Consider the following 27,027-nt stretch of genomic DNA (forward strand, 5'->3'; position numbering starts at 1 on the left):
GTCAGGCAGTTTGTTTATTGGCAAATAAGTGCTGAAAACCGAGCCCTACATACACAGGTGCTCAGTGCCCTGTTACATTAGAGTGGTCACGATACCGTTGGGGAAAGTGCAAAAGATCAATAAACAAGCAAAGTTAGTTCTGACATACCAAGGGGAAGGGCGCGAACAGAGAGTTTGGTGCAGGCAAGTTTCTTTTCCATCCAGCGAGTTACACAGCAGCATAAGTCCTTCAGGTGAGCTCTAGCTAAAAAGCTCATTATAGGATTAAAAGGCAGACACACCCGAGCACCCCCTTCGAGCTAAACCACTACACACATCATGGGCTGCCTGGACTGTTTAGCATGTGCGCGGCCAATAGCAGCTCGTTACTGGAGCTACAGCACGTGGGGCTTCTGTACTAGGATGCACCGAGTCTGTTCACTGCAGAGATGGGAGGGAAAGCGTTAGTTAAATTTGTGATCTAGGGTGAAAACTGAGTCAGGCTAAAACATGCCTGGAACAGACGCACTGAAAGAAAAGCCTGAGCAATTAATACAGGGAGCAAAGCTTTAAAAAGGCTTGTAAACTCTTTGCAGTCCAAGAGCCGTTTCTCAGAGGAAATGCAAGCAAGATGCATGGTCCCTTGCACTGAGGTTTGATTTTCAACATACAGGCCCTATATTATTAGGTTGGTCCTCCCAAAGAACTTTTTCTTCCAGCTTCAGAGGACAGTCCTAGATTGAAGCCATCCGGCACCACAATAGTAAGCACAGCTCTTGGAGAGCCTTGCGTTACTGTTCTCCCACAGGTAAGCAAGGTGGATGGGTTTAACAGGCTCTAAATTCTTAAATTCACCTTCCTTTCCGTAGAGCTAGGACATGTCGGAGGGTTTGTGTGGGACACTTCCCCACTGGAATGCTTGATGGTTTGACTTAGGCAATTCTGCTGCTGAAGAAGAGAGAGTACAGGAGGGGCAGACAGGCACTAACCCACACCAGACACAAGGGAAATTTAACTTAAACTCCGTGAGCAGCTGCTGAGGGATACAGCTTGCTCACCCTGGGAAAGCCACTGTGATAAACGAGACTAGGGTCGGGTAGGAAAAAAGTAACTGGGGAATCTTGTGCCATCATCAAGACTAACCTCAAAGCAGGCTGCACTGGAGTTAATGAATTCAGTCTTGGGTGCCCTCAGCCCTTTCCCAAAACCTTACTGTAACAGCTTTACCACTTCTTTCCCACAATTCCCATATTAGCAATGGAGTGTCAACCCTGAAGAGAGCAATGGTCTCAGATGAAGAAATCCGCATTAGAAGTGCCAGGAGATGAGGGGTGCATTCTGCGTGTACATTCTTCTTCCAGGAAACATTTAACTTAACAGTTCCAAGTAAGTGACAGGAACTTTCCCTTTCTGGTTCCCTCTTTCCCCTATGAGCCAGTCTGGATCCATGCCTGGCAGGCTGTACACAGTGATCATCTGGGGAGAGAAGACAGCATTAGACAGGACCTTACTCTGCAGACAGAGCCAGGAAGTTCAGTCAGATGGGTATTGAAAGAACAGTAATTTCTGAAGTTCATCTGCACCCTTTCCCAAGAGCTTTCTGCAGCTTTAATAGAAGATCTACAGAAATCTGCCCAGTGATGTCCCTGTTGCCTTTTCATTCTCCAAATTGACCTAAGGTATTTTTGCATACAGGGTGGCACGATACTGCTATATCATCTCTTCTGAATACAATATTTCAGTCTAGTGAACGAGAGAGTTTGCAGCTTGCTGACTCTCCTTTTTTTTCCTCAGCAGGGGTAGACCAAGCCTTCAGCCAGCAGCTTATCCTGTTGCTCTCAGATAAGTAGCCATATCTGGAGGGTCACAGTGAAGATATTAAATACTGGGGTATTTTGTTGGCTGGGTAGAGCTACACTCTATTATTAGGAAAAGAAGAGTTACTGGGGTGACGTTCTTAAATAGCAAAAGGCCCTGAGCACGAGCTTACTGCAGCTCGGTGGATACTAATGTCAAAAAAAAGATCCTATTAGCAGTTCCGTAAAACAAGTTTTTTAGGAGTAGGAAAAGTAACCAAGACCTTGCTAAGCACACAAGAGGCTGCTTGGCAGTTACAGTGAGATTCAGAGCGAAGGCAGGCTACCAACCTCATCTGCAAGAAGTGCCAGCTCAGTGCTGTCAGCTGCCTCGTAGTCATAGAGGACTCTGGCCTTCCGCGTCCCACTGGCAGGAGGCTTGACTTCATTTGGGTTCAGTACGCTCTCTGCCACGGTACTGGGCACCCCAACAATCGTGGGCACAACTGGAATAGTAGGCACAGCAGGGAGTGTGGCAGCAGCAACAGCTGGAGGAGAGGTAGCAGCTGGGGGAGGAGATGTGGATTCTGCATTGCCTATGAATGTGCCTGAAAATCTTAAACAGGAGAAAAAAAAGCAGAGGTCAGTAAGGATCTAGTATGAGGACCCACGAGCGAGCTCTTCCTTTCAGTAGTTACACTGCAGAGATGATGCTCAAGAGTTCTGGCTAATAGCTGTAATATACCTATGCTGCCCTTCGAGTGGGGAAGTGTTCTCAGTTCTCCAGTGCCGAGACTACGCAACAGGTAATACTCATCTGTTACGGTTCCAGTGTCCTGTCACAGGACTGGCACCTAACTGGCAGAGATTGCAGCGTGCCACTGGAGAGGGGTCTGGGCGGGTGCTGCTGTTGGCTCCACAGCTGTTTTACTGGGTCTGTTGTGCTGCGTCCTTGCCCTGCTCATGTATTACCTCTTTAGTCTGCTAGTTCTTCAGGAAATGGACAGTCATGGCTGTTAAACTGGATGCCACAACAGGAGCCTCCCAGGCTTCTGGGCTCTCCAGACAGATGGTAACGGAGCTCAGTCCCATTTGTCTGTAGACACCCGCCGCAGCACTAAGGGAGCGCAGCTCTGGCCCTTGCAAAAAGTGTGCAGAGACTCTAGAGCCTGGCTGAGGCAGAGAGCTCTTAGAGCCAGTTGTGTGCCACATCTTACTTACATTTCTCCTTTGGAGCTGCAAGCATGGAAGAGAACAGAACAGGAGTAGTCAGTCATCACGCAGAAGCAACAGCCCCTCTTGGGTCAGGCCACCACGCTGATGTGGTAGGTAACAGACAAAACAGTCCTGCCCATGCGGGGCATGCAGTCAGCAGCACAGGGTGAGTTACTGCTGCAGCCCAGCACACCCAGGCTGCTGCTTGGCAACAGGAATTTGTCTCCCATGTGATTTAACTCATTTAGAAGAGGAACATTCAAGCTCTCATGGCCATCAAGCTTTGAGATGAAGGTATCAAACCCAGATGAATCCAATGGCAAAGCCCACTCTAAATGCACTGCCATCAGGGCGGATCGCCACTCTGCAAGCTCAGAAGCTCTGCCAGAACTTGGAGGGGACCTTAACACTTCTACCCAGCATTATGATGTGGGATGGGGAAGGAGGCCTGGACTGGGGGTAATGAGATCAGTAACCCTCAGAGAATTAAAAGCAGTCTCTTGTCTCACCTGCCCAGTTGCTTTTGCAGGTCCAGCATGTACTGGTAACACTGAGCGTAGTAGTTGGTCTGAGACTCCACAAACTCATGGAGACAGCGAAGGTGATTCACCTGGAGGGAGAAGGCCCATAAGCTGGTCTGCGAGCTTGGTGGCCAGGCACAGGAACTCTTCCTGCAGCTACTACCTACCCCAAGGGAAGCAGACTTGTGCAGGCCAGTATTTAAAAGAGTTACCTGGTTTGCGTGGAAACACTAGTTTGTTAAGTTTGGGAATGTTGCATAGACCCAAGGGTTATTTCTTGACGCTCTAGCCAAGCCCATGTGGCCAGTCTGCAGCTCTAGTGAGAGAACAGTAATTTTTTGCTGGCTCGGAAGCATTTTAAGGACTGCAGAACTGCAGATGCCACAGTAGCACTGCCTGTACATGCTTCATTAGGTTTTTAGCTTGAGCATTCCAGGTCTTGGGAGGAGGCTGCTGTAGCATCCAAATTTATGACCTTTTCCACCTCTACTCCCAATGTGAGGCTCCCTCATCCTCTCGGCATCCTTCTTGAAAGGAGCCAGGAGTCTCTGTAGCCCCTGCCCACCCAGTTACCAAGGAAGACTCACATGTGTGCTGCTGATCCCCTCCAGCAGCAGACGTGTCACCTCTGCCTGTCGATCAAACTCGGTCTGTGTGAGCCTCAGCTCGTGTTCTGCCTGCGAAACAGGACAGGGTGTTCAAGACAGCACCAGGCAAGGACCCCTGTTCTGCTTCCTCTAGGGACAGGCAACACCCACCTCCTCCACCTTCCCCCCCTTGGGCACAGAGACAAGTGTGCTCCTGGCTCAGTGGGACCATGTGCACCTGTGACACAGCATCAGGTACAGGACACACTGGGCTGGGATCCCAGAGGCCTCTGGCTGTATTTCAACTTGATTCCTGTCTGATCCTCCACGGGATCATTGCAGGTCATGGAATGGCAGCTCAAGACTGATGCACCAAGCTAGGAAGCTCCCATTCGCACAAGACCAGAACGTGAAGATGGAGAGGCTTTTTTAATCTTGAGCTGTGTGGAAAGCCAGTCCCATGCCAGCACCTGTCCTTTTAACCCCCTCTTTCTAAGCCTATAGGCACAGCAATGTTGTTGACAACCTCCCTAAATTTCTCTCCAGAAGTGCAACTCTTCTGGTATCCTTTTTACCACCACAGAGCAAGGGCTGAGGCCAGGGAGCATTTACTAAATTGCTGTTGCTAACTAAATCTCTCTGCAATAGAGACGAGCATTCCAATCCAGCTCCTACCCAAGGCTCTCCTTTGAAGCTAGTTGCTCATTTTGAGCCAAGAGAAATTAAACAACAGTTAATAGAAGGCAGCTGTGCAGCACACGTTGGGAATTCAAAGACAGACCAATACTGGAGACTCTTTACCAAACAGACAGAGCATCTCTCCCCCACCACCAAACGGTGTATTTACACCAGGGCAGTTTTGCAGTACTGGAATGCCCCGGCGGATCCTTGCAAAGGGAAGAGCTCCAGAAGCGTTGGAGCAGTCAGGTGCCCTGGCACCTGCTCTACCTTCCTGCTGCCAGAGGGAAAGGGGCAGTAAAACAGGCACGGTTGTTCTCTCCAGCGCGCACTATTCCTTAACGTCAAGTGGAATGTGTCAGTTCCCTCTTAGGATGTCCTGTGACCGAGAAGTCAGACAGAAAAGCAATGTCCACTCAGCTACAGCTTACTGGGCATACAGGTTCTGTGTCCTTGTCCCTTCCCCAGAAGGGTGCAGCAACCAGAGTGCTGCCTGCCCAGGTGCAGCAGTGCTGCATGGCACCCGTCCCAGGGAGCGTTCCTTTTGCTGCTTTGGGAATGCCCTTATCATTCTGGCACAGAACCGAGCCCAGAGGGCCAATCCAGGCAGTCTGGGCGCAGGGGCTGTGCGGTGGGTGTTCCTGAGCAGGGTCACCCACAGGGGACGCAGCCTTGGCAGGGCGAGCTGGAGGAGCTGCTGCGGCCCTTACACCTTCCACCAGCTAACAGCGCTACCAGTAGTGTGTACAGCTACGCTGCAACAAAGAAACCCTCTGTCTTTAATCAGATTCGTCTGTTTTAAGCTACAACTGATCTGTTTTCTTGCATCCTCTGTATGAAAGGGATTATTTAAAGGAGAAGGGGGAACGTGACAGGCAACACCAGGGCGATGCCTGACTAGGCATTCAGAGATTCCTGCCCCGGTGAGCTGAGCGGAGACACCAGTTGTAGCAGAGCTACTTGTGACAGACAGACGGGCTCCGTTTGGCACTGCTGGGGATGCCACCCACCGGCCCCTCTGCCAGCTCTGAGCAGCTGCACGATGCAGCTTCCTATAGCGCCAGCACCAGGCTGTGACCTGGGAGGTCCCTTCCAGTCCTGTGCTTCTCCAAGACACACAGAACTTCGAAGTCTACCGACACACTTTGGTCTCCCAACCAGGACAGACCAAAGGTAGAGGAACAGAGCCTTGCATGCTTACAGCTGAGAGGGACTGAAGGATTTAAAGTACAGGATGAGCGGGTTCTAAAACAGCCAGTCTGCTCTGATGGTGCATTTAGAGTAAGGCAGTAATAGGTTACTATCATGCAGGAACATGCCATTCCACCACCTTGCAGCGCAGGCTTCAAGCTAACGCCTGCTGGGGGTGTTTGAGGTATGAAAGGCAACGGGATCCCAGGTGGTGTCTCTGGAAGCTCCATACCATGCTGGAGCTCCACACAGAGCTCACCCTGGTCTCTAGTCCGCTAGCAGCCCTTCATCCACCTTTATGGACAAGTCATACTCCCCTTGCGGAGCCCAGAAAATAAAAAAGATCTGGGGCTTTACCTCCATGGATCTACTGAGAAGGGGAAGTGCAGGTCACCCAGACAGCATCAGTTCCAAACCTCCCACCCTGCCCCTCCTGACAGAGCCGTTCCCTCCAGCAGCTGGGGCTGCTCACAGGGGAACCCTCTGTCCTTGCTCCTGCTCTGCTCAGAGCTCCTGCTCGGGCACGAGCAGGCGAGGGGCTACTAGAGGCTAATGCATGGCACGTGCAGAATCGGAGCAGGCAGGGCCTTTGCCACAGGAGCAGAGCTGAATCACACCACGGCGTGTCACCTCTGCTCCCGTGACACCCATGCAGGGTTCTCAGAGTTGCCTTTTATCACATACAAATGCACACCTGGTTTGCCTGGGAAGCCTCTCACACCAGGTCCAGCATGGGGCCAGCTCTTCCCATGCCACTGTCGGAGTCGCGCTGAAGCACCGAGCTGCATGACGTGGGCTGGGGCTGACTGCAGCAACATCGCACTGACCCACCCCTGCACGCGCACAGGCAGGGTCCACAGCACCCCAGGCCCCAACCACCACCTGCACGCCAAGAGGGTTTGAGCACGGTTTCAGCTGAGTACTTACTTTTTCCACCTCGTCGCTCCAAAGCTGTAGGGGCCACAGAGCAACAGGAAAGGAGATCAGTGTTGGAGACGTCAAGAAGCACTCGGCATTAACCCCAATTGGCAAGGATGCTCCATGGACACAGCAGGCCAACTCCGGGGACAGGCTAGCCCTTCACCCAGCAGCAGCTGCCAGACCGATGCCCTCTCCCTTCATTCCTGCTCCTGAGCTCAGTTTCACAATGGCAGTGTCAGTCCGTGGCACCAGTGCCAGCAGCGTGCCGGCTCTGCTCCCTGCCGGGGCTGTTACAGCGACTGCTTCAGTAGGCTCCAGGAAGAAAAGAATGAAGCAGCAGAGTCCTCTGAACAGCAAGAGTTACTTTGCCGAGCCCTGTGGGGGCTGGTGTTGAAGAACAGCCCTTCTTTTCAGGTTGCAGAGAGGCAAGTGAGCTGCTTGGGCCCACAACGCATGGGGCCTGGGAGCTGCCATGAGCTCAAGCCATATGCCAGTGTTCCTCACCCGGTGGTCCAGGGAGCTCGGGTTAAAGGCTCCATCATCCAGCCGGTCTGTGCTACTACTAGGCATGTTTAGCTATGGCAAGGAGGAAGCAATGGCTGGATGCTGCCTTTGAGCCAGGCAAAACATCACGCTACTCCTTCCTACTCTCCTCAGCTATGGGGCACATTCAGGGCAGCATGACACTGCCAGCTGCTCGCTGGGATCTGGCTCCAGGACATGAAACAATTGACAACAATGTCACACACAGCAACAGGAAAGGGAGAGAAGAGGTAGAAAAACACATTGATCCTTCCCAGAGGTCCTTGGCTTGGCCTTTCCTCAGCAAACAACTGCTCCCTCAGCCCTGACATGAAATCACCCTGGGTGAACAGGGAGCTCAGCAGCCTGCCAGCAACACCGCACACCAGTGGGACCAGAGGAGATGCCTCCAAGGGCCTCAGCTTCCCCCTTGGATGGCACCTCTGCAGATCAGGGGAGTTCACCATAGCACTGCTGAATTTGCACTGCAGGCGCCAGGAGCCCGGCGCTGGAGGCCCTGGTGTCAGAGGGAGAACATGCTGTGCCGAGACCCCGGCGCTGCCAGCTGAACCTTGTTGAGGTTTGCTCACCGGCACCTGCCCTCGCGTGGGCGGCGGTACCCCAGGTGCAGAGACAGCTTCACCAGCCAATACAGGGAGCACCTGCAGGAGCTGCTGCACTGGTGGGGGGCTGGGGCAGGGGTGGACACGCCAGGCTCCTTGGCTCCCTGCCTGCTCCAGCTCCCGTAGCTCAGCTCCTGCTCACCGTTCGTAGCCTGGCCGGCATCTCTTCCTACTCGGGTGGCGTTGGTGTAGCTGGCTCCCTGCTGCTCACAGGCCACCCCTATGTGGCGTGCCAAGGCCCGCTGCTTTCTGACCTTTAGGCGGGTGTTTTGTTACCACACACGGGGAACTGGTTCAAACGAGGCCGGGCAGCTTCGGCCATGCATGGGAATGCCAGCGCCGGCCTGGCCCGGGAGCTCCCGCTCGGGAAGGCAGGTGGCTCCTTGCGGGCTCCAGCCTGAGCTGCTGCCCCACGAGGCCCCACGCCCCAGGGGTTGGAGCAGGGCTCCGGGGGCAAGGGGAGCTTCAGGCCCGTGTAATCACCGCGGTACCCATGAACTTGTAGCCAGGTTCGCTCCTCTCCTGCTGGCATTGCTGTGCGGTCCCCAGCTCCGACCGCACAGTGCTCAGGCGCTGTCAGCTTTGCCCACACCTGCTGCTCCAGCCAGAAGCATTTTGGGTGCCTCAGGGGGCAGAAAAGGCCCAGATCTGCCCCGTTGTCTTTGACCCCGGCTCAAGCCAGAGGAACCCTCTTTAAGGCACTCAGTGTGTTTTTCTTAGAATCATTCCCAGGAGTACAGTGCGTGGCAGGGGCAGGGTCTGCGAGAAAGGGATATTTAGGCTTAGGCGGCCCATGTACACATTCTTACACAAAAACAAAAGGTCAGTGTGGGAGAGAGGAGAAGTGGCTCCTCGGCCTCCAGGTCATACAAAATGAGGGAAGTGCTTGTCCCCAGGTAGATCTAATTCTATCCAAGCCCTCCTGTTATGGAAGGGGAAAAAATAAAAGCACCACATTATCCACCTCTCAAGAAACCAACGTGAATTTAGAATCCAGATCAGAGCCCTGCTGAGGACATATGGTCCAGGAGAGAGCTGACCTGTTTGCTCACCTATAAGATGAAGTTGTTACCTGGGCATAAGCAATCCCTCCCTCCAGAAAGGAGCGGAGCTTGACAGCAAAGCAAGCAGCAACCACTGCTCTGTCCTGCCAGGACGCGCTAAGACTAAAGTAGCACAAGGACTCTGGCCTGGAAGAAAAGCAGAGCAAGAGTATGAAGAGCTCCTACCTGCTGCAGCGCCTGACCCCTTGGGATGAGTGCTGGGATTAGAGAGCTTGTTGCAAAGTGGTCCTGCCTGTGCAGAGCTGGGGAGCAGCCTGGGCACAGCCCCTGCTTTGCTAATTGGAGATGAGAACTGCTGTCCAAGTCACCCCTGCTAGTGCAGCTGGACTTCAGGTGGCACATCAGGTGCTGATTGCAACCTCTGAAATAGTTTCAGAAGCCACAAGGGCCACTGCTTGTGCTAGGCCAGCGGGCTTCCTACAGGCACTTCTGCTAGGAGGCCCTGCTGCGCAACCATCAAACAGGATTTAAGTGATCGAGGTCACTGCTGGCTGCATCCCTGGAGCAAGTCTGTCTCCTAGAGCCCTGTGCCAACTGTCTGATATCATCACCACTGCTTGCAGAGCTCTGAAGAGGGACCACTGAAGTAGGCAAAGATGTGCCAGGGTAGACACCTGTGGGCTAACCGCCCCCCCCCCCCCCAAATCTGTTTCTCCTGTCACGTTACTTGGCATCTGCTCCCCAGGAACAGCTTTGCAATACAGCAAAAGCAGATCAGCTTGTAGTTTGGTGATGACTAGACATACTCAACTGAGCATCTGAACGCTCTGCAAGATGCTGATGCATATTATGCATATGCTTACCTTCTGGTCTGCTTTAGAAAGCCTTGGGGAATCATCAGGATACGCTGGTCTAATCAGAGCTATTCAGAGGCAGGGAAAGCCCAGTTTTTCTCCTCTGATTCTTCCAGAGCTCAGTTTTAGTCCATTATTGCGCTGTCCTTGGAAAAGACTTTTCCAAGGGAGAGGACAGAGCCTCAGACTTGCTGCTAGATGCTGCAGTAGGAGAGCTGGAAATTGAGCAATTGCTGCAGCATCACCAGTATCAGCTTCTTCCCAAGCAGTCTCATGGCCAGGCCTGTTACCTATGGAAATAGTTTTCTAGCTACTGTGCAAAGCCATTTCTGATCCCAGCATCACTCTCCAAGAAGGTCAGGACAGATCCCCCTGGGAACTAACACTGATGCTCCCAGCTCAGACATACCTCTTTCTCCAAATGGGATGGGTTTCCCATTAACCAAATCCACCTTGTTTCCATGATGTTTTGTTTGCTAGAAGGCTGGGCTGTCCTTTTTCATGTCTACAGATCCCACTCTCCAGCCCTTCCACTCTCAGATATTTCTATTAACAGGCATCAGTGTTGTTCTGAACGCTACTCAGGAAGCAAGATGATCAGTTTTCAACATTTTAACAAGAAATGTGACATTGCACAATGGGGAGCCATGAACACAGCATGAAAGCCAATTGCTTGACCACGGCCACTCAGTGCAACACAGTGGAGATGCATTGGGCAATTCATCCAGTCCCAGTGCATCTGACTGCATAACAGCCACCAACAGACAGGCCCCAAGATGAAAGGAAAAAAAAAAGTTCTCTATGTGCAGAATAGGCAAGCCTGCACTGTCAGCATGGGTGGCAGAGAGATTCCTCCACCTTTGCTTCTCTTGTCCAGCTACAAAGCCTCTGAGCTCTGACACCACAGTACTGATCAGGCAGTCATGTGTGTGACATTGCCAGTGTACAGCTGGAAGCACCCAGAAAGGCTAACCTTTGACGGTTTTTCCTTTCAATTGCTCCGCTGGCAACAAAAAACCCAGTCAGAAGATTCCCACTAGAAATGTGGAAAAGGATTGGCAGGGAAACTGGAAGGCAAACCAAGCAGCCAAAGAGCCAGACTCTGACCATGCACCCCTGCAGGGGGTGATTTGTATCCTTAAGGTTGAGTCAGAGGAACCCTGGGCAGCCCATGTCACATTAAAATGTTGAAAACAGCAGAGCACTAGGTCTGAGTTTAAGTCAGGTGGAGAGAGGGGCAGAAAGAGATTGGAGAGGCAACATCTAGGAGGAGGCAATCTTACCGCTGATGCGCTGGCGGAGAGAACGTAATTACGAGGTCTAGTCTCCTGAAAGTCAGGCACAGCCTAGTGGGGGGAATAGAGTTTCATGTACAAGTCATGCAGAAGAGTCGATAGGAGTCAGTTGGGCAAAGGATGGAAGAAGGGACTAGTGTTTTTTTCCCCCATCTGTGCTGGAAGCAAATTCTTCTGGGATGGCAGGAGGGAGGTCTCCCAGCAGTCTGGGCAGTGGTGCGTGGAAGCTGAAGCTGTCTCCAGGTAGAAGCTAGGCTTGTGCAAGAGGAGGTGGACTGGCTCAGGCAGTCACACCCGATACTCCAACAGCATTACTGTTAGAAACTCTGCCTGTACTTACAGCTATCTGCTCATACAGTGGCCAGCTGGAGCGAAGATGAGACAGCACAATCTCAAAGGGATTTCCCGTTCCCTTGTAGCCAGCAGGTTGCTCGTGTCATGTTGGCTCAGTCCAGTGGGCAGGACCTTCTTTCCCCTTGCTTCCTGCCTATAGTCCTAGAAATGTCCCTGTACAGGGTCTTGTCCTTAAAGTGGCATGTTTACTGGCATCAGAGCATCCTTTCCACAGTGCCTTTTAAAAAAACCAAATCTGCTTGTTCTTACTCTCACCAAGCATCTGGGCACATTTCCTCCTAACAGACTCAGATCTGCTCTTTTCGGCAAGGGGCACAGCTTAGCTCTAGCCCAAAGCCTTGCTGTTGCCAAAGACAGCGTATGAGTTTTCATCCCAGAGGTCAGAAAAGCCACCTTCTCTATAGCTAAACCTCTGCCCTGCGGCAGGAAGACTTAAGCACTCCAGAGGTCTTTCATCATTGGGAGTGCAAGGGATCCAGTCCCCGCCACCCCCAGGTGTGGGCTCACTAACCATCATGTAACAAGGTGTCTCTATTCAGCTAAGCTAAGGCTGGGCCTCCTCCCAGGCCAGCCTTTGGCTGTAGCATCACCCAAAATAAGCCAGTGAGCTAGCTGACATCAGGACCGGCACACTGGTGCGATGGTTCAGGGTATCTTCCTGGCCAGCCTTTATGGCGCAGTGGGTTGGTGTGCAAGGCTGGCACACAATCCCGCTGTAACCCAGCCTTGTTGCTAATCCTCTCAGGGCCCGCGTTTTCTCTCCCAGGTTAATCTCTTTGCAGTTCACCCAGATCTACTTACATGTGCTGACCCGATTTGCTGGGCCCCAAGCAGCCTGCCGGAATAAGTGACCAGTGTGTGGAAGAAGCAGTCCCAACAAGAAGATATTTTTTTTAAACTATCTAGGAGTGTTGGGGATGGCTGGAGGAAGGAATAAGGAGGAGCAATTCCTATTACAAGTCAAACCTGAATATAGGGACAAAAATGTACCAGTGAGATGAGGCCAGCACAGCAGCTAGGCTTGACCCCTCCCTCTGGGGAGAAAAGATATGGTATTTGACAGAAATAGCTTCTTATGCCTTTTTTTTTTTTAAAAGATCAAGAGCAACCAGAGAAACATCTCCTCCCATTCCCTGATCTCCAGGGAGTCCCCAGACTGGTCATAGCACATGGGATGAAGTAGGCAAGCTGCTCTTGCACTCCTGTGCGTGGAGAAGTTGTATTTGCAAGCAGTGGTCAAAAGGGACCCACCTCCCTCCCCCTTCCACTCTTGTGATGGGGGAAAACCAGCAGAGCCCTGGAGCCTGGAGGACAGAACAGCACCACAACCATATCAGCCTGCCTGTCATTGTCTCTGGGCTGCCTCCCTTCCAGGAGAGGGGCTTGCCACCCAGCCTGACCTCCTGCCTGCAGCCAGAGGAGCCTGGGTGGGTCTTTACAGGAGCCCCTGCCTCTCTTGAGCACTGCTTGCAAGCAGCATTGATGGAACAGAATGCATGCTCCAGAGGGGCTGCAGGCAGCCAACAGATGCTCCCATCCTTGTGGGGCACTTTCCCCAGGCAGCCACGGCCCTGACCATGCTCAGTACATGCTCCAGGACCAGTCCCAATGGGACACGGGAGAGATGAATTTTCATTTAAAATGGGAAAGAGACAATGAGAGGTGTTGAAGAAAAAAATCACAGCACTGTTAGCACAGTCAATACTCACATCTCCCTCACACTGAGCAAATTACAAAGAAACAAAACAAAAAAGGTTAGTAAACAAAACAGCATCAACAGGAAGGACAAAGCACGGAGTCTGAGGGAAACGCACAAGCCCAGACACATGAACAGCAGCTCACAGGTCTGGGCAGCAGCACACTTGGAGGGTCACTCACGAGACAGAAGCTGTGGGAACACAAATTCGCACTACAGAGGGGGAGAGCAGCAAGAGAGTGGTGAGCTGGGAGAGGTGTGATACTTCAGGCCAGCTTGGATGGAGAGGTGTGACACAGGACTCCAGGCATGTTAAGGGGAACACTGTGGTCTCATGACAAGCTAACAAGCCTCGAGCAGAGGCAGCAGTTCTCCCCCTGCTGTGCTGGGAGCTTCCACCTGTGCCTTATCCTCTAGAAGTCTGTGAGGCGGCCAGGGTCCCACCTTTAAACTAAACTGGGTAAGAGGTGGATGTCTTCAACAACAGCTGAGATTGCTCTTCTGTTGTGTGATCTCTGTTTCAAAGAAACAGAGTGGCCGAAACATGGCTTGGGGTGAACACTTTGGAAAGCCTGGACTGGCTCCGCATCCTGCCTGGGGCACCCCAGCCCTGCAGTTCCAGTAGGAAACCAGCTTGTTGTCTTCCAGCTACAGGAAAGTCCCTCACCCAAGGGTCCGTGTCCAGGTGAGAGGCCTTGGGATCACTTTGTGTAGGAAGCAAGGTAAAGAAGGTGGAGGAAAGGGAGGAAGCACAGGAGGTATCTGAATTCCTGATTTGATTTCAGCTTAAGATGGGCACCCCTTCCCACTGAGACAGGGCGCACTGTCCCCTTCAGGAGGGGAATCGGGGATCCCTGAAGTTACCTTCAGTGGGTCTGGGTGACCTGACTGAGAAGGCTTTTTTTAAAAGGGCAGCTATTGCTTTTGTTCAGGGCTTTCCCACACAGGCCTGAACACTCTTGTTAGACCTGCTGGTGAGGGCTGCTGAACTTAGCGCAGCTGCTCCACACGGCACGTATGCAGTTAAAGCTGGAGGAGAGGGAAGCCACCTGGGAACTGGCTGCCCATGGAGCTGCAAGGCCAGGTGCCCAGCCGAGCAGATGGCTAGAAAACAGGCTCATGGCAGGGCTTCCAGGCTGGTATCCCAGTGCATCCCAGAGACCGGCTGACAAGGATTCCTGGCTATCCTGATTGCACACGTTTGCTAGTTAAACTCCAGGCCCCAGGCTGGAAGCAGAACTCGGCAAGTTCTTGTGCCAACAGCCAGAGTGCCACAGGATAGCAGTGTGCTTCAGCAAGGCCCTCCAGGGAACCCATCAGTGCCTGGCTGCAGCCTCTCTGCCTCCTGCTACACCACCTCTGCCCAGGGAGAGCCAAGCTCCAGGAGACGACTCAGGCCCAGGGAGCACCACGAGCTGACGGGCCTTGTCAGACTCAGACAAGCACTTGGAAGTGCTTGTCCCCATTGCTTGGGCCTGCGGACAGTGACGCTGGCTGGCTTACCAGTCCCTTCTGCACTGCTCTGACCTGGGACCCTTGCTAGATGACTTGCTGCAATTTCCCCAAAGCCAGAGGGCAAGACTAGCCTGTAACTAGACGGCACCACAAACTAAACAACTAGAGAGGCTGAAGGAAGGACCTCTTGGTAGCCGGTCTGACCCTGGCCACCCCTTACAGGCTCCTGTGGCACTCCTGCCTGGGGAAGACCGAGCTGACCGAGTCCTAACTGGTTGAAAAGCCCAGGACTGCTGCAGAGCCCCAGCATGCTTCTCCCTTGTGCACCTCCCAGCTCAGCTCTCTCTTGGCTTGCTTTTAGATCCTCAGGGAAAACTTAAGTCCTCAGAAGATGCAGCCTTCCAGTTACGAGCACAAATCATCCAGTGACCACTATCAGTCAGGAGGCAGAAGCCTAGGTCATGCAGAATTTTCCAGACTCTGGAAGCTCAGAGCTATTTGTTTCAGCAACTCCCCAAAGGGAGGACATCTCAGGAACAGGCGCATGGCTCTTGCTCCCAGTTCCCTTGCATACCAGACAAGGAATTCCCCCACCCATGCCTGCCAGAGCCAGGACATAATGGGGCAGCCTAATTTTTGCTCATGTGAGCCAAGCCCTGGGGCCAGAAGGACAGAGAAGAGAGTGAGGGAGAGAGTTACCGCTGCTTTTGCCTCGGCAGCTTTGGCTTTCTTCAACCTGGCTTTGCAGGCGTCCAGATCCAGGCGGCGGTTCTGCAGGATCCTCCGCTCTTTCTGGAAGGGACAGAAAAGTGGGTAAAAGCAGACTGCTTAGGAGCTGTTGGGGAGGGAAGGGGACAAAATATCATCTAGGAACCAATTCTATCTCCTTAGCAAAAAATGCTAGGGAGACAGAGGCAGCTGTAATGTTCATCTCATTTGCAAGAGTTTTTGGCCTGGCTTGCAGAGATACAGGCTAAACCTGCTGGGAACAGGGCAGTCTACGAGTGGGTGGTGCCCACTATGCTGCAGGAGTTAGGAAAGGAGTCACCTTCCTCATGCACATCAATTAGCAATCCTTTCCTGCCAGAGGGAACCCTGAGCAGACTGACCACTGGTATTCCTCTATCCTTGCATTCTTTAAGGGGAGAGGTATGGAGTCCTTTCTCATAGGGAGGGAGAGTCAGTTCTTCCAGCACTGTTTCCCTCTCCCATAACCCCCCTCATCTCTGGTGGTGTAACAAGCTTCCCCTCCCTGTGACCATACTTACAGATATGGTTCGCCAGTCCCCTTCCAGAAAGTTGCGCAGTGGCGTCAGGAAGTTGATGGAAGCAGAGTGGATGAAGTCCCGTTCTGCTGCACCTAAGCGCCTTTGAGTCTCTCCAACTTTTATCAAGGTCTTCCCTGCAATAACAGGAGCCTTCAACTCCAGGAGAAACCAACTGACATTGTGTTGGCTTCAGCCAACTCAACCAGAGCTGCCAGGCTCCAGTGGGGGGCGGGGGGGGGGACAACACACACGACAAAGGCACAGTGTACCCTGCCTGGGCAAGGTGCCCATGCCCACACCACACCAGTTTCAGTCTGAACTACAGCCTGCTTTTAGCTCGAGGCCTCTTCTCAGCTGCTCCCAGTGCAGCTTTGATCTTATCTGCTCACGCACTTATTTCACTGATGTCCTTTTAGTGCTATACCTGCCTGCGCAGAACAATCTTTGTCTCTTAAAACAGAGGCACTGCAACAGAACAGCAAATTACAAAGCATCAGAGCAGAAAAAATAAGTTGATGAGGCTGTGCTGGCTATAGATGCAGTTACAGCTGTTCTGCCTGTAACAGGGCTTGCTATTGAACAGCTATTGATTTGGAGAGCAGCCACAAAGCTCATGGCAGAGGCAAGGACAGCTGGAAGTTAAGGCTGTGCTTCTGTGCAGGTCTTCTTCTTAAAGAAGCCCCAAATTACCCCAGGAAGGGGCAACTGTTAGGATTTAAGAGCAGAAAGATGCCCTGTGTGGTCAGGAAAGGGCCTGTTGAGGCTTGTAGCCAAGCAGCAACCTTCCTAAATCTGTTCTGTTCTTTCTGGTGGAAAGATTTCCACCCTCCACTTATAGGGGATAGTTAAAGGATGGTTCTCATGTTTAGGGTCTAGAGAAACTCTATGCAACTAGACAGCACACTAGACTAAAAATACGCTCAAACTGGAAAAAACTAAAGCCATTGACTGCAACTCCCTGTTCGGGCTACTTTAGAAAGCCACAGAAATAGCACAGAATCATTTCTGTGTCCTGTAACCAGTCCCACTAGTTACCCTGCATCTGCACATCTCTCTTCTCTAGCTCTGCCAGACTTGAGGACTGTATCAGGAACAGGGACCACCCCTGCCCCTTTTTTCCCCACAGCATGGGGCATGCTTTGCTGCGGAGTAAGACCTGACTTCCTACTCCAGATGAGCTTTTGCTTCTGTGCTAGAGAAGACCCTTCTCTGGCATCAGCTTTGACACACTAACAGGCAGGTTGCCACAGTGGGGGCTGGCCACCCTGCCCCATTCCAGAGGCATGCTGCAGGAGTCTTAACACAAAACAGTAGTGGGGATACTCTCTTAGGAAGGGATAGATTCCCAGGGCTTCTTAATTAGCCAGGCTGACTTACCATAAGGTGTCCCTGGCCCAAAGTCATTAGCTGCTTCTGTCATGTACTGCGCCAGCAGCTCCCCGTTGGTGACGCGGGAAGGCACCTTCCGGTCAAGCTTCTCATACAGAAATTCTTCTACTCTGGCACCTGGAATGGGGATACCACTGGTGGTTACAGGATGGAGGCACCCCTAGAACTGGCATTCGGGGTAGCCCATGCCATGCAGTCCTGAGTAACGCACTGGATAGGAAGCACGGGCACCAGGAGAAGGTGTCCCTTCCCCAGTCCTCAGGAGCACAGCCAGGCTCTGCAGGGCAGCAGCCACTCACCTCTCAGCTACTTAGGGAAGGAAGGACAGGCCCTGCAGACACATTTCTTCCAACCCTCGCAAACTCAATGCGACAGGGCTGTCTGCCAGAGGGCATGTCTTTTAACACTGAGCTGCAAAGTGGTATTTGTCCTCAAAGCATTAGAAGCTGGACTTACTAGGGTTTGGCTGTAGCAGAACTTCAGTCTGGCGCAAGATCTTCTCTGTCCAGTTCTTCGTGCAGTCTGCCCTGGCCAGAAGGTTTTCAAAGTGGGCATCTAATTCAGTCTTCTCAGCCTGGCCCAACTTTTCTTCAGTAAACTGCAGGAAGGAGGTAGTCATTAGAAGGTCTGTTCTACTAAAGCAAAGTTACAGTGTGCTACAGAGCTATTAAGAGGCACTGAGGCTTCTTCAGTCTCATGTATTTATCTTAGAGCAGAGCTAAAAAGCCTTCAAGGTGGTGTTCTTTGTTCCCAGGCATCCTTGAATGGAAAAGGGCAAACTTTTGCCCAAGAGTGGAACTAGCACTGAGCTAAAAATAGAGTCCAGGTTTGAAAGGTGTTCCAGAGTAACTTTTAATAAGGTCTGGTACAAAAATACTCTAATTGTGAGGAATATTTAAATGTTCACATGGCTTTCAGTACTTCATGCAGAAGAGCAACAGACATCCTCCACATGAGGGAAAGGTGCCACCCTCCTTTCACCCCTTTCTAACCAACTCTGTCCTGCAAACCCAACAGGATCAGGAAGACCACTACCACTGCACAAGCCAGGCTTTCCTCTCATCTTATTAGACGAGGATGTACACATTGTTTTCCTAAGGGCTGTGAGTGCCCTCTGACAGCCATCAGACTGACAGCATCTGAGCACTGCCTCCCAGCTCACCTCCTGTGTGGCTGGCAGTGAGCTGTGGAACCGAACATCTGAGATTTAAGGAGGCTCAAACTCACGATTTAGATAAAAATGCTTCCAGCAAGTGACTATTCCTCTAGGACACACTCTGAAGCAGGGTACGGAGAGAAATACAATGGTGTCTGACTTCTCTCAGCACTCAGATTCATACTGGCAGACTCTTCCTCCCTCCATTTTTCCTTTTAAATTTAAAATTAGCAGCAAGGAAAAGCAGGCTATGCAAGTCTTCAGTGTTTTCATACTAGGCAGTGACATCTGACAAGCAAGGTTTGTCAGTCAGTAAGTGCAGTGTCAGATGGCCTGGAGATCCCCCATTGCTTCCTAGGGGTATTTCTGAGAGAAGAGCCCATTCCCTCTCATCCCATCCCCATTTTCCACTTGTTCCTCTCAGTGAAGTTGACCAAGCATTATTTTTAAGCACAATTTCATGCTCTTGACAGAACAAGCATCTTGTTGGATCACGCCAAGAGACCCCTTTAGACAGCTATGCAGTCCTACAAAGGTTGCAGTTGTCCTCTTAGCCCTTGTTGCTGGCCCCTGGTACCACTGTTGGGTTATCAGGATGAGGTACTGCACGATACCTGGTACAGTCAGATACCAAGAGATTAAAGCCTGGCTAAAACTCTTGGATGAAATACAACCCCTGCATGATCTGCTGCTTGTACCTTCTCTTCTCCCTTCCCCTCTGCCACAGCTCAGCTCTAGATGGGCCAAGATGCTGTCTTCATGGGGTCTCAGTCTGGTGCCTGCTGCCCGTCCTGAAAGGCATTCCGGCATCTCTGTTCACGTGGCTGCCCAGCAGCCCCAGCTACATTCTCATCCAGTACAATGCTGGGAACAGAGGGAGATAAGGAGCAAGCCCATAACCAGCCTGCAAGGCAGGCAAACAGCCGTTAGGAGTCCAGTTACCACCCTGCACCAACAGTTACTAGATGTCAGAGATATACAGACCCTGCAGGTATGTTTACACAGCAACTGGTTTGGGCAACTTGCAAGCTAGAGCCGGTGAACTGCTTTGTCAGATGTGTCCGTGGTGACAGATACTCAGCTTCAAGGACAGTCACACTCCCTCCTGCAGCCTGGTGGGATCAGAGGAGTCTCAGCCATGTGTGCCCAGGGATCGCTTCACTAGTCTCTTCCCCAGCACCAGTAGCCCCTGGTTACTGGCACTTAGTTTCGGCTCAGTCTTGCCATGGCCCCTGGCTATTGCTGGACATAGCTAACAGTGGATTCAAGGTGAGAGGGTGTCGGTACTGCTTTGTACCTACGGCCTATGATTGTCTGTGGGGGACACACACAGCCATCAGACATGCATGAGCAGCTGAGCCTCTCTTCCTCTGTCACTGTTGGAAGCCCAGGGCTGTTTTCAGACACTGCCAGGCTGGGCTGAGTCACTGCCATGCAGCAAACTGGGGCTTCCCAGGTATTTGGCACCAATTCTCAGTCATCTGTTTAAGAGCTTTCTTAAACAAGCCAAGACTCTTTGATGCAAGCATAACAGTCTCTCGCCCCCCTTTCCCAGACAGCTTTTTTGAGATATCATCTCACTTTCAGGTCCAGCTCCTCTTCCTGCAGTTTAGACTCATCCTGCACCAGCATCTGCCCTGGAGCTGTCAAGCCTAAACCCAGTTTCTTGTAGCATTGCTGCACATTCAGATCACTGCTGAAGCCCTCCAGCATCTCCACCGTGCTGCTGCCAGCCTCTTGAACCACCCCAGCTCTGGGGTCCTTTGCTATATTCACAAGCAGCACCTCCAAGCATCACTGTCCTTTGCAGCCGTTTTCTGTAACCCCTCCTTCACCCACTGCAGTGTAACAACATGGGTCATTTGCACAGCGCTTGGCCAGGGAGCAGCCAGGACTCAGAAACTCAGTTTTTATCTCAAGTCAAGCACTAAAGCTATTTGTCTTGCAAGAGGACTGAGCCCGTGCACCACAATCACTGCAAGCCTGGGGGCTATGCCAGAAGGGGAGGATGGGCAGGAATCTCAGTCACAGCCTGTGGCTCTGAAGGGTCAGGCCAGAAAATAATCTCTCATTCAGGTTTTCTTTCAGTGTTGGAAAGCAGGGCACAAGCGTCATGAAGTGGGTGTAAGGGCACGGGAGGCTCATATGCTGGGAGCTACATTTACAGTTAATTCCCCTGCCCAGAAGTTACTGCACTGCAGAACCCAGACCAAGGCACAGCCTCAGGGCAGCTTGTACCACCTCGTTGCAGGTTTCACTTCTGCAGCACACTTCTACCTCCTTGTCTGTGCACGGGGAGTCGCTGATCCAGCTGAACTTGACCTCTAACATGACTTTTTAGATGGATCAGAGAACTCGCCCAACTTCACAGCGCTACTGAGAATGTGCCACCAGCTGCAGCGGAGATCAGGACCACCTCTTGCAGGAACAGCTTGCTGTGAGATCATATGAAGTTTCTCATGAAAGCACAGCCAGTGAAGGAGATTACAGGTAAGTTACATAGCCTTATCCTATGAGCTGGTTCTTTTTCTTGTCTGGTGCACATGGAGATCCGAGCTTTCAGGTGGCAACAGGTCTCAGCTGCTGATCCCCTCTTAACTGGCTGCCCAAGTCAGTGTCTTCAGTGAAAAGCAGGGTAGAAGAACAGCAGTTTGTGAAGTCTGGCTACTCAGCCACTTCAGGCAGAACTCCCCTCTAAAGGATTTTCCTAGGAATTTGTTTTCATAGTGCTTACAGAAATTTCATTATTTTTCCTTCCCATTGAACAGACATAAGATTTCACTGTGAGGCCATGAGATGCAGGAGAACAGACAAGCTGATCATACACTTATGCCTCCTGACTGTAAAAAGACAGATTAAAAATATTTTCTGTTTTGCTGTTCCTGGACTAGAGGTATTGCAGTCTTCTGCAGCACCAAATACCCTAGACTGCCGCAAATGGGAGCGTTACTTGGTTTTATCAAGTGGGCCTGCAGGCTTAGTACATATCCACCTGGGAGAGAGTCAGGGCAGGCAGAGCACACACAATTGCAATGCCTGGGGGCATGGTGGGGAGAACCTTAAAGCTCCTCCATCCCACTGTGGCAGAACTACTCCTATTTGTTTTCTAGAACATGATGGTTGGGTCAACAGTCCAGCCCCAAACCAATTCCAGGATTTGCATCCTGGGACCAACATGCCAGGTCACAGTGCTGAGAGGCTCCACGGGGATCCTGCCCTGCAGGAAGCATCCCTGCAGCTGACCCAGCTGAGCACCAGTCCAGTCTTTGTGCAGGGAAGCGGACGAGGTGATTAATAATGCAGGCAGCCTTTTGTCAAGTGCCACTCTCGCTCTCCAGGAAGAGAGTCATGCTGCATTCCAAGGCATCAATAATTCAGCCAAAGATTGGGTTTCCTTTGGGAGGCTTGGCTGGCCAGCAGGAATGCTAGCTGCATTATCAGGGCCCATGTGGGCAAGCAGGCTGACAGACCAGGACAGCAGCACTTGGGCAACAGGCCCAAAAGACCGTGCCTGACTGCAGTTAGGGCAGCTGCCTGTATTCACAGCTTGTGGGAAGAACTCCCCTTTCCTCAAGACAGTTGGTAGAGACACTACTGGCATGTCAGGAGGGTCAGCAAGTAGTGCTGAGCTGGAAGGGTCCCTCTGCACTGCAGCTAGAATATCGAAGAGGCTCTGCCTATAGTCCTAGTGACTTAGGGCCATCAAGTTTAGGCTTTAAAATAGCACATGTTGTTTTCTTTGCTGAAAGCATTAGCACCTTTCTTCCCTTAAAAGCGAGGGGAATAAACCCCAGTGCTCCCCCTGAGTTATGCCAACACCACAGCTGTTTTGCATAAAGCAGCACGAGTTGACTTACATCTCTTCCAGGCTTGTATGGTTTTCCCCATCTCTCTCCCCTCCAGCTGTCCCAGGCCTGTATGTGGTGAGCCCTGACAGGGCAGCTGCAGCCCCCTGGCAGAGGATCTAGTGGCAGAGTTCAGGCCCTTGCAAGGTCCCCAGCTTTTTCAGCTGGACATTACTTATGACTTTCCACCTTAAATCACAAAGATCAAACCAGGGCCAGGAGCCTTAAACCAGGAATAACCTCCTGCACCTGCCAGCAGATTTGGGCTGTTGAGTTTTCTGAAGCCTCCAAACAGCCCAGAATGACTATGGTAATATTTGCTCTTTTGGTGACCAGAGGCACAACAGAATCAGTTAAGGCAAATCTACCTCCCACCTCACACAGGGTTGCCAGGGTTTCTTAGGAAAGAAGCCATAGCCACTCAGCCAGCATCTGAAAACTACCTGAATTTCACCAGCTCTGGACCGGACACAGAGTATGCTTGAAGTACTTGGTCACCAGGAGCCAGGAGAGCTAGGCTGTGAGCCAGGTGAAACTGTGCTAGAGGACAGAAGGAAACCAAGCTGTCCTGTTAATGGCTACCTCATGAGCAAGGCATTTAGGAGGAAAAAAAACAACAAAACATTTCTGCTGTGGTGGGTTGACCTTGGCTGGATGCCAGATGCCCACCAAGCTGCTCCATCACTCTGCACCTCAGCAGGACATAGGAGGAGAAAATAAGATGAAGAAAAACCTCAACATGTGGGTCAAGGTAAAGGCAGTTTAATAAAGCAAAACACACTTCCCGGGAAGCAGGCCTCAGTATACATAGGGGTTGCTCCAGAAGACAAACATAGTAAGTAATGAATGTTCCCCCTTTCTCATCCTTTCCCTTAGCTTTTCCTGCCAAGCACGCCATGATATGGTGTGAAATATCCCTTTGATCAGTTTGGGTCAGCTGTCCTGGCTATGTCCCTTCTCAAGATCTTGCTCACCCCCAGCCCACTGGTGAGGGGGGAACACTGGGGAGACAGCCCTGATGTTGTGTGAGCACTGTTCAGCAGCAGCCCTTACACTGGTGGGTGTCATCAACACCATTCTAGCTACCAGTGCAAAGCACAGCACCCTGAGGGCTGCTGTGGGAAAAAGTAACTCCATCTCAGCCGGACCCAGCACAACTGCCTTCATGGACTCACAGGCATGTTTCAAGTGGAAAAATGCCCTGTCCTGGACCACTTGCCTTCAGAATCCTTTTAAATTGCCTTGTGTTCTCTTGACTTTTAAGTTATCCAGCAACCAAGGTATCAATCCCAGTAAGGTCAGCACGCAGAGAGTCTATCTATTAAAGATGTTAAAGATAAAAGTCTATTTTATCACCAGAGTTCAGGGAGATGGGGGAGTCTGTCTTCAGGAGCTTCAAGATAGGGGAAGTCAACCTCCAGCTGCTAGTAGTAATGAGATTATCGATGGAATAAGCACCCAAAAGCTGTACTTATGCTTGGGCAATTTCACCCAGAGCCAGTTCATATAAAGACTGACAAAAGACAGACACCTACAATTATTTCCAGACATCTCTGAGAGCCTAGCTTGCAGCTTGTCTAGAACAGAGACATCCAGTGTGTTGCCTTTGGAAGGAGAGATGCCAGTTCTGTAGGCAAGCCGGAGCTGTTAGCGTAACTTCCCCTGCAGAGGTTTGGGATCAAACCCACTTACTGATAACTGGAAGGTACAGCTGATCAAAAAGAAAAGCCTTCTTCAGTGAAGATGAAGGGAATGACCTGTCTGAAGTCTGTCTGCAGGTGCCATAGCTGTAAAGGGCTATGTGCTGCATCCCCTCCGAGGATACTAACCCGATGGCTGCAGGTGGTAGTTCAAGTGTCAATACAGGGCATCTGCAAGAGAGACGCTGAATCCTACAAAAGCTCTATATCCTTGTATCTGCCCAAGCCTGGAAGCTTGTTCCCCACTTCCAGGGTAGCAGAGCTGACCACCACCTTCCTACTCCAGCTTCTACCACCTGCTTTGCTGTTCTGAAGGAGATCATAAGAGATGCCATGAAGTCCACAGGACACTGCCTGGTCAGGGAGCTGCATGCACAAGCCTGGTAAGATAGTTGCTGCTTATACAGCTTTGGGGAGATACGTCAAAGCTTTTGTCACAGCCCCTCTGTCCTGCTCCTGCTGGAGATAGGTACAGGATTGCCCACCCAGGAGCAAATAAGCGCTTCAAGCTGTCTAGCTTCTCCTCAGGTAGGCACCCGGCTAACTGGTGGCCGAGCTAGGAAGAGCCATGTAAAGGCAGCAGTGGGTTATTGAGTGTTATTTTGTTGTTGTTATGAGAGAGGTCAAGCCTAGTCCGAAAGCCTTCATTCACCACTGACATGAGGTTGTATTTGACAGGTTTCAAACCAGGACTGCTCCTGCCCTAAGCCTCAGGGAAGCCACCCCAGAGGTGGCATGCTGACTGTGCTCAGTGTCCTTTCCCCCTCACTGAGCAATGCTACAGCCCTTCTTCCAGTCCGAGTCAAGCTCTTGTGTGTTGGTCAGACATCTCAGCCAGACAGCAATAGCTAACGCTGTCTGAGCGCCACAGCACATAATGGTCAGTCCATTTATCTCCCAGCGCTGCAGTTCCAGTAAAACATCGCTTTGCTAAATGCCTGGAGCCGAAGAAAGCATCTCCAATGCTACAGAAAGCAGAGTTTATTCTAGGCAGGTCTCATTCCCCTCCTAGAAGATCTGCTGTGCCAAAGAGCACTACAAGCCCAATCCTTAGTGCCAACAGCAGACCTCAACAGTCATTTGTGGCTTCTCATGGAGATGGGGCAGTGCTCACCCACACTAGCGGCAGGACTCTACTGGAACAGCCCAAATAGGCCAAGCTCCCCCAGCAATTAGACTTTGGAAAGTGGTTTTCAGCCTCAGTGATCCATTTCCTTCCAGTCTCCCTTCCTTACACAAACACCTGCATGCTGTCCACAAGTAGCAGTGCCCACTTGGTTTCAAAAAATTACTACTGTAATTAGGCATATGAATGTTCATATACGAGATTATGTGAAGTAGGTGTAGCAGGCAGAAGACACTATTTATAAATGCCTCCTTGCTCTAAAATCACTACGTGCAGACACTGTTCCCATGCCTGTCTCCTTCCTACGCCTTGAAGCTAAAAACTACTTATCAGATTCTTACAATAAGGCTTCTAAACTTAAGATTTCTTTACAGCATTTCTTCCTTTCCTCTGCTACCAAGGTCATTTGCATGAGAACAGCATCTTTAAGCTTTCCATCTGCTCCTTATTTTGCACCTGTAGTTAATATCTCTTTTTCATAACATATGACTCATGGGCATGGTTACAGGAGGTGATAACTGTTTACGGCAGACCAGTTCCTAAAAGAGCCAGAATTACTCCACTGCACAGAAGGCGTGGAACAAGACAGCGCTGCTCCCAGCCCCCGGGTGACGGGTACAACCAGCAGCCCAGCCCCAGAGCCGGACTCCACTCTTCAGGCAGGACCCCAGCCGGCTCTGCCTTGCCCCTCTCCCGGCCCGGCCGCCACACGCCTCGCCCCGCACGGGCAGCCGGTCTGCTGCGCGCCCATGCCCCGGCCTCCAGCTGGGGGGTAACCCCGGGACCGGCGTGCTGAGCCTGGGCAGCGCCTGCCCAGTGCCTCGGCAGGGCCGCGGGCCGCCCTCCCGGTGTCCGGCCCGCCGCAGGGCCACCTCTGCCCCTGCCCCCGGCTGGCGGGAGCAGCTCCGCGATGGCGCTGGACACAGGCTGCTGCACCCGCCTGCGCCAGCGGCTCTTCTTTAGGGAAAACGGCTGTTGGGCGAGCAACGTCCTCCCCCCGCCGTCCCGCGGGCTGGGAGCCTCTCTGGGGCCCTGCCCCAGCACCCCTCCCAGGGCCGCCCCTCCGTAGCGCCGCCGCCGCGACCGCGGCTCGGGCCGGCGGGCCCGGCTGGCTCCAGCCCCCTCGGGCTGGCATGAAGCGCCCGGCTCCGCTCCGGCCTCGGCCCCGGGCTGCGGCCCAGGGCGCTCCGTGCCCGCCCGTCGGGGAAGGCAGCGGGAAGGGGGGGCCCGGCCGGGGGGGCGGCAGCCGCAGGGGCGACCCCGGGCAGCGGGGGTGCCCGGCCGGGGGAGGGGGGAGGGCGAGCCCTTCTTCACAGGCGGGCGCCGTTGCCATGAGCGACGCTCTGCAGCCCAACCCGCCTCACCTGCATGGCACGGGAGAAGAAGACCCCCGCGTCCGACGCCAGTTTCTTCACGTTGAAGTCCATGGCTGCACCGGAACCTCCGCCGCGCCCCCGCTGTCACCGCGCCCGCCCTTTATAGCGCCGAGCGAGGCCCTCCTCGGGCCGCGCCGCGGCCTCTTAAAAAGGCCGTGCAGCACCGGCGGGGCCTCTCCGCGCCGAGCCGGCGGGGCGGGCAGCACGACCGCCTGGAGGGCACTGCCGACGGCGGCCCGCCCTGCCGGTCTAGCGTCCCCCGGGAGCCGCTCAGGGGGGGCGGGGGAGGGCCGGGCGGCGGCGTGGCCCCTTTAAGGGGCGGGGGCCAGGGGGAGCTGTCAGCCGCCGCCGAATGGGCGCTCGCGTCGCCTGCCCGCCCCTGCCCCGCGCGGCTCAGCCGCACTTGCCGCCGCAGCCTCGACCCAGGCCCGGGGGTGCGCTCTGATTGGTGCGCCGGCAGGCAGCTCGCCGTTCTT

The 27,027-nt window shown here is 52.6% G+C and overlaps 1 protein-coding gene across 7 annotated transcripts; it reads right to left on the minus strand.

Moving 5' to 3' along the window:
- On the minus strand, positions 1-26,886 carry SH3GLB2 (SH3 domain containing GRB2 like, endophilin B2). Of its 7 annotated transcripts, XM_056351260.1 has the most exons (13): positions 26,540-26,886; positions 17,805-17,946; positions 17,337-17,465; positions 15,960-16,093; positions 15,391-15,483; positions 13,250-13,261; positions 11,175-11,237; positions 6,895-6,918; positions 4,099-4,188; positions 3,500-3,600; positions 2,997-3,011; positions 2,127-2,391; positions 1-1,455 (listed from the first exon to the last, which is right to left on the minus strand). In XM_056351260.1, exons 1-13 carry the CDS (start codon positions 26,600-26,602, stop codon positions 1,348-1,350), a joined length of 1,239 nt encoding a protein of 412 aa, XP_056207235.1. In that variant the 5' UTR covers positions 26,603-26,886; the 3' UTR covers positions 1-1,347. The 7 variants fall into 7 exon arrangements, with proteins under 7 accessions (XP_056207235.1, XP_056207237.1, XP_056207238.1 ...); XM_056351262.1 differs by lacking the exon at positions 13,250-13,261 and having other exon boundaries at positions 26,540-26,882; XM_056351263.1 differs by lacking the exon at positions 2,997-3,011 and having other exon boundaries at positions 26,540-26,880.
- Positions 26,887-27,027: the final 141 nt, after the last annotated feature.

Source organism: Falco biarmicus, chromosome 9 (assembly GCF_023638135.1).
Source record: "Falco biarmicus isolate bFalBia1 chromosome 9, bFalBia1.pri, whole genome shotgun sequence".
In the NCBI taxonomy this organism is placed as follows: domain Eukaryota; kingdom Metazoa; phylum Chordata; class Aves; order Falconiformes; family Falconidae; genus Falco; species Falco biarmicus.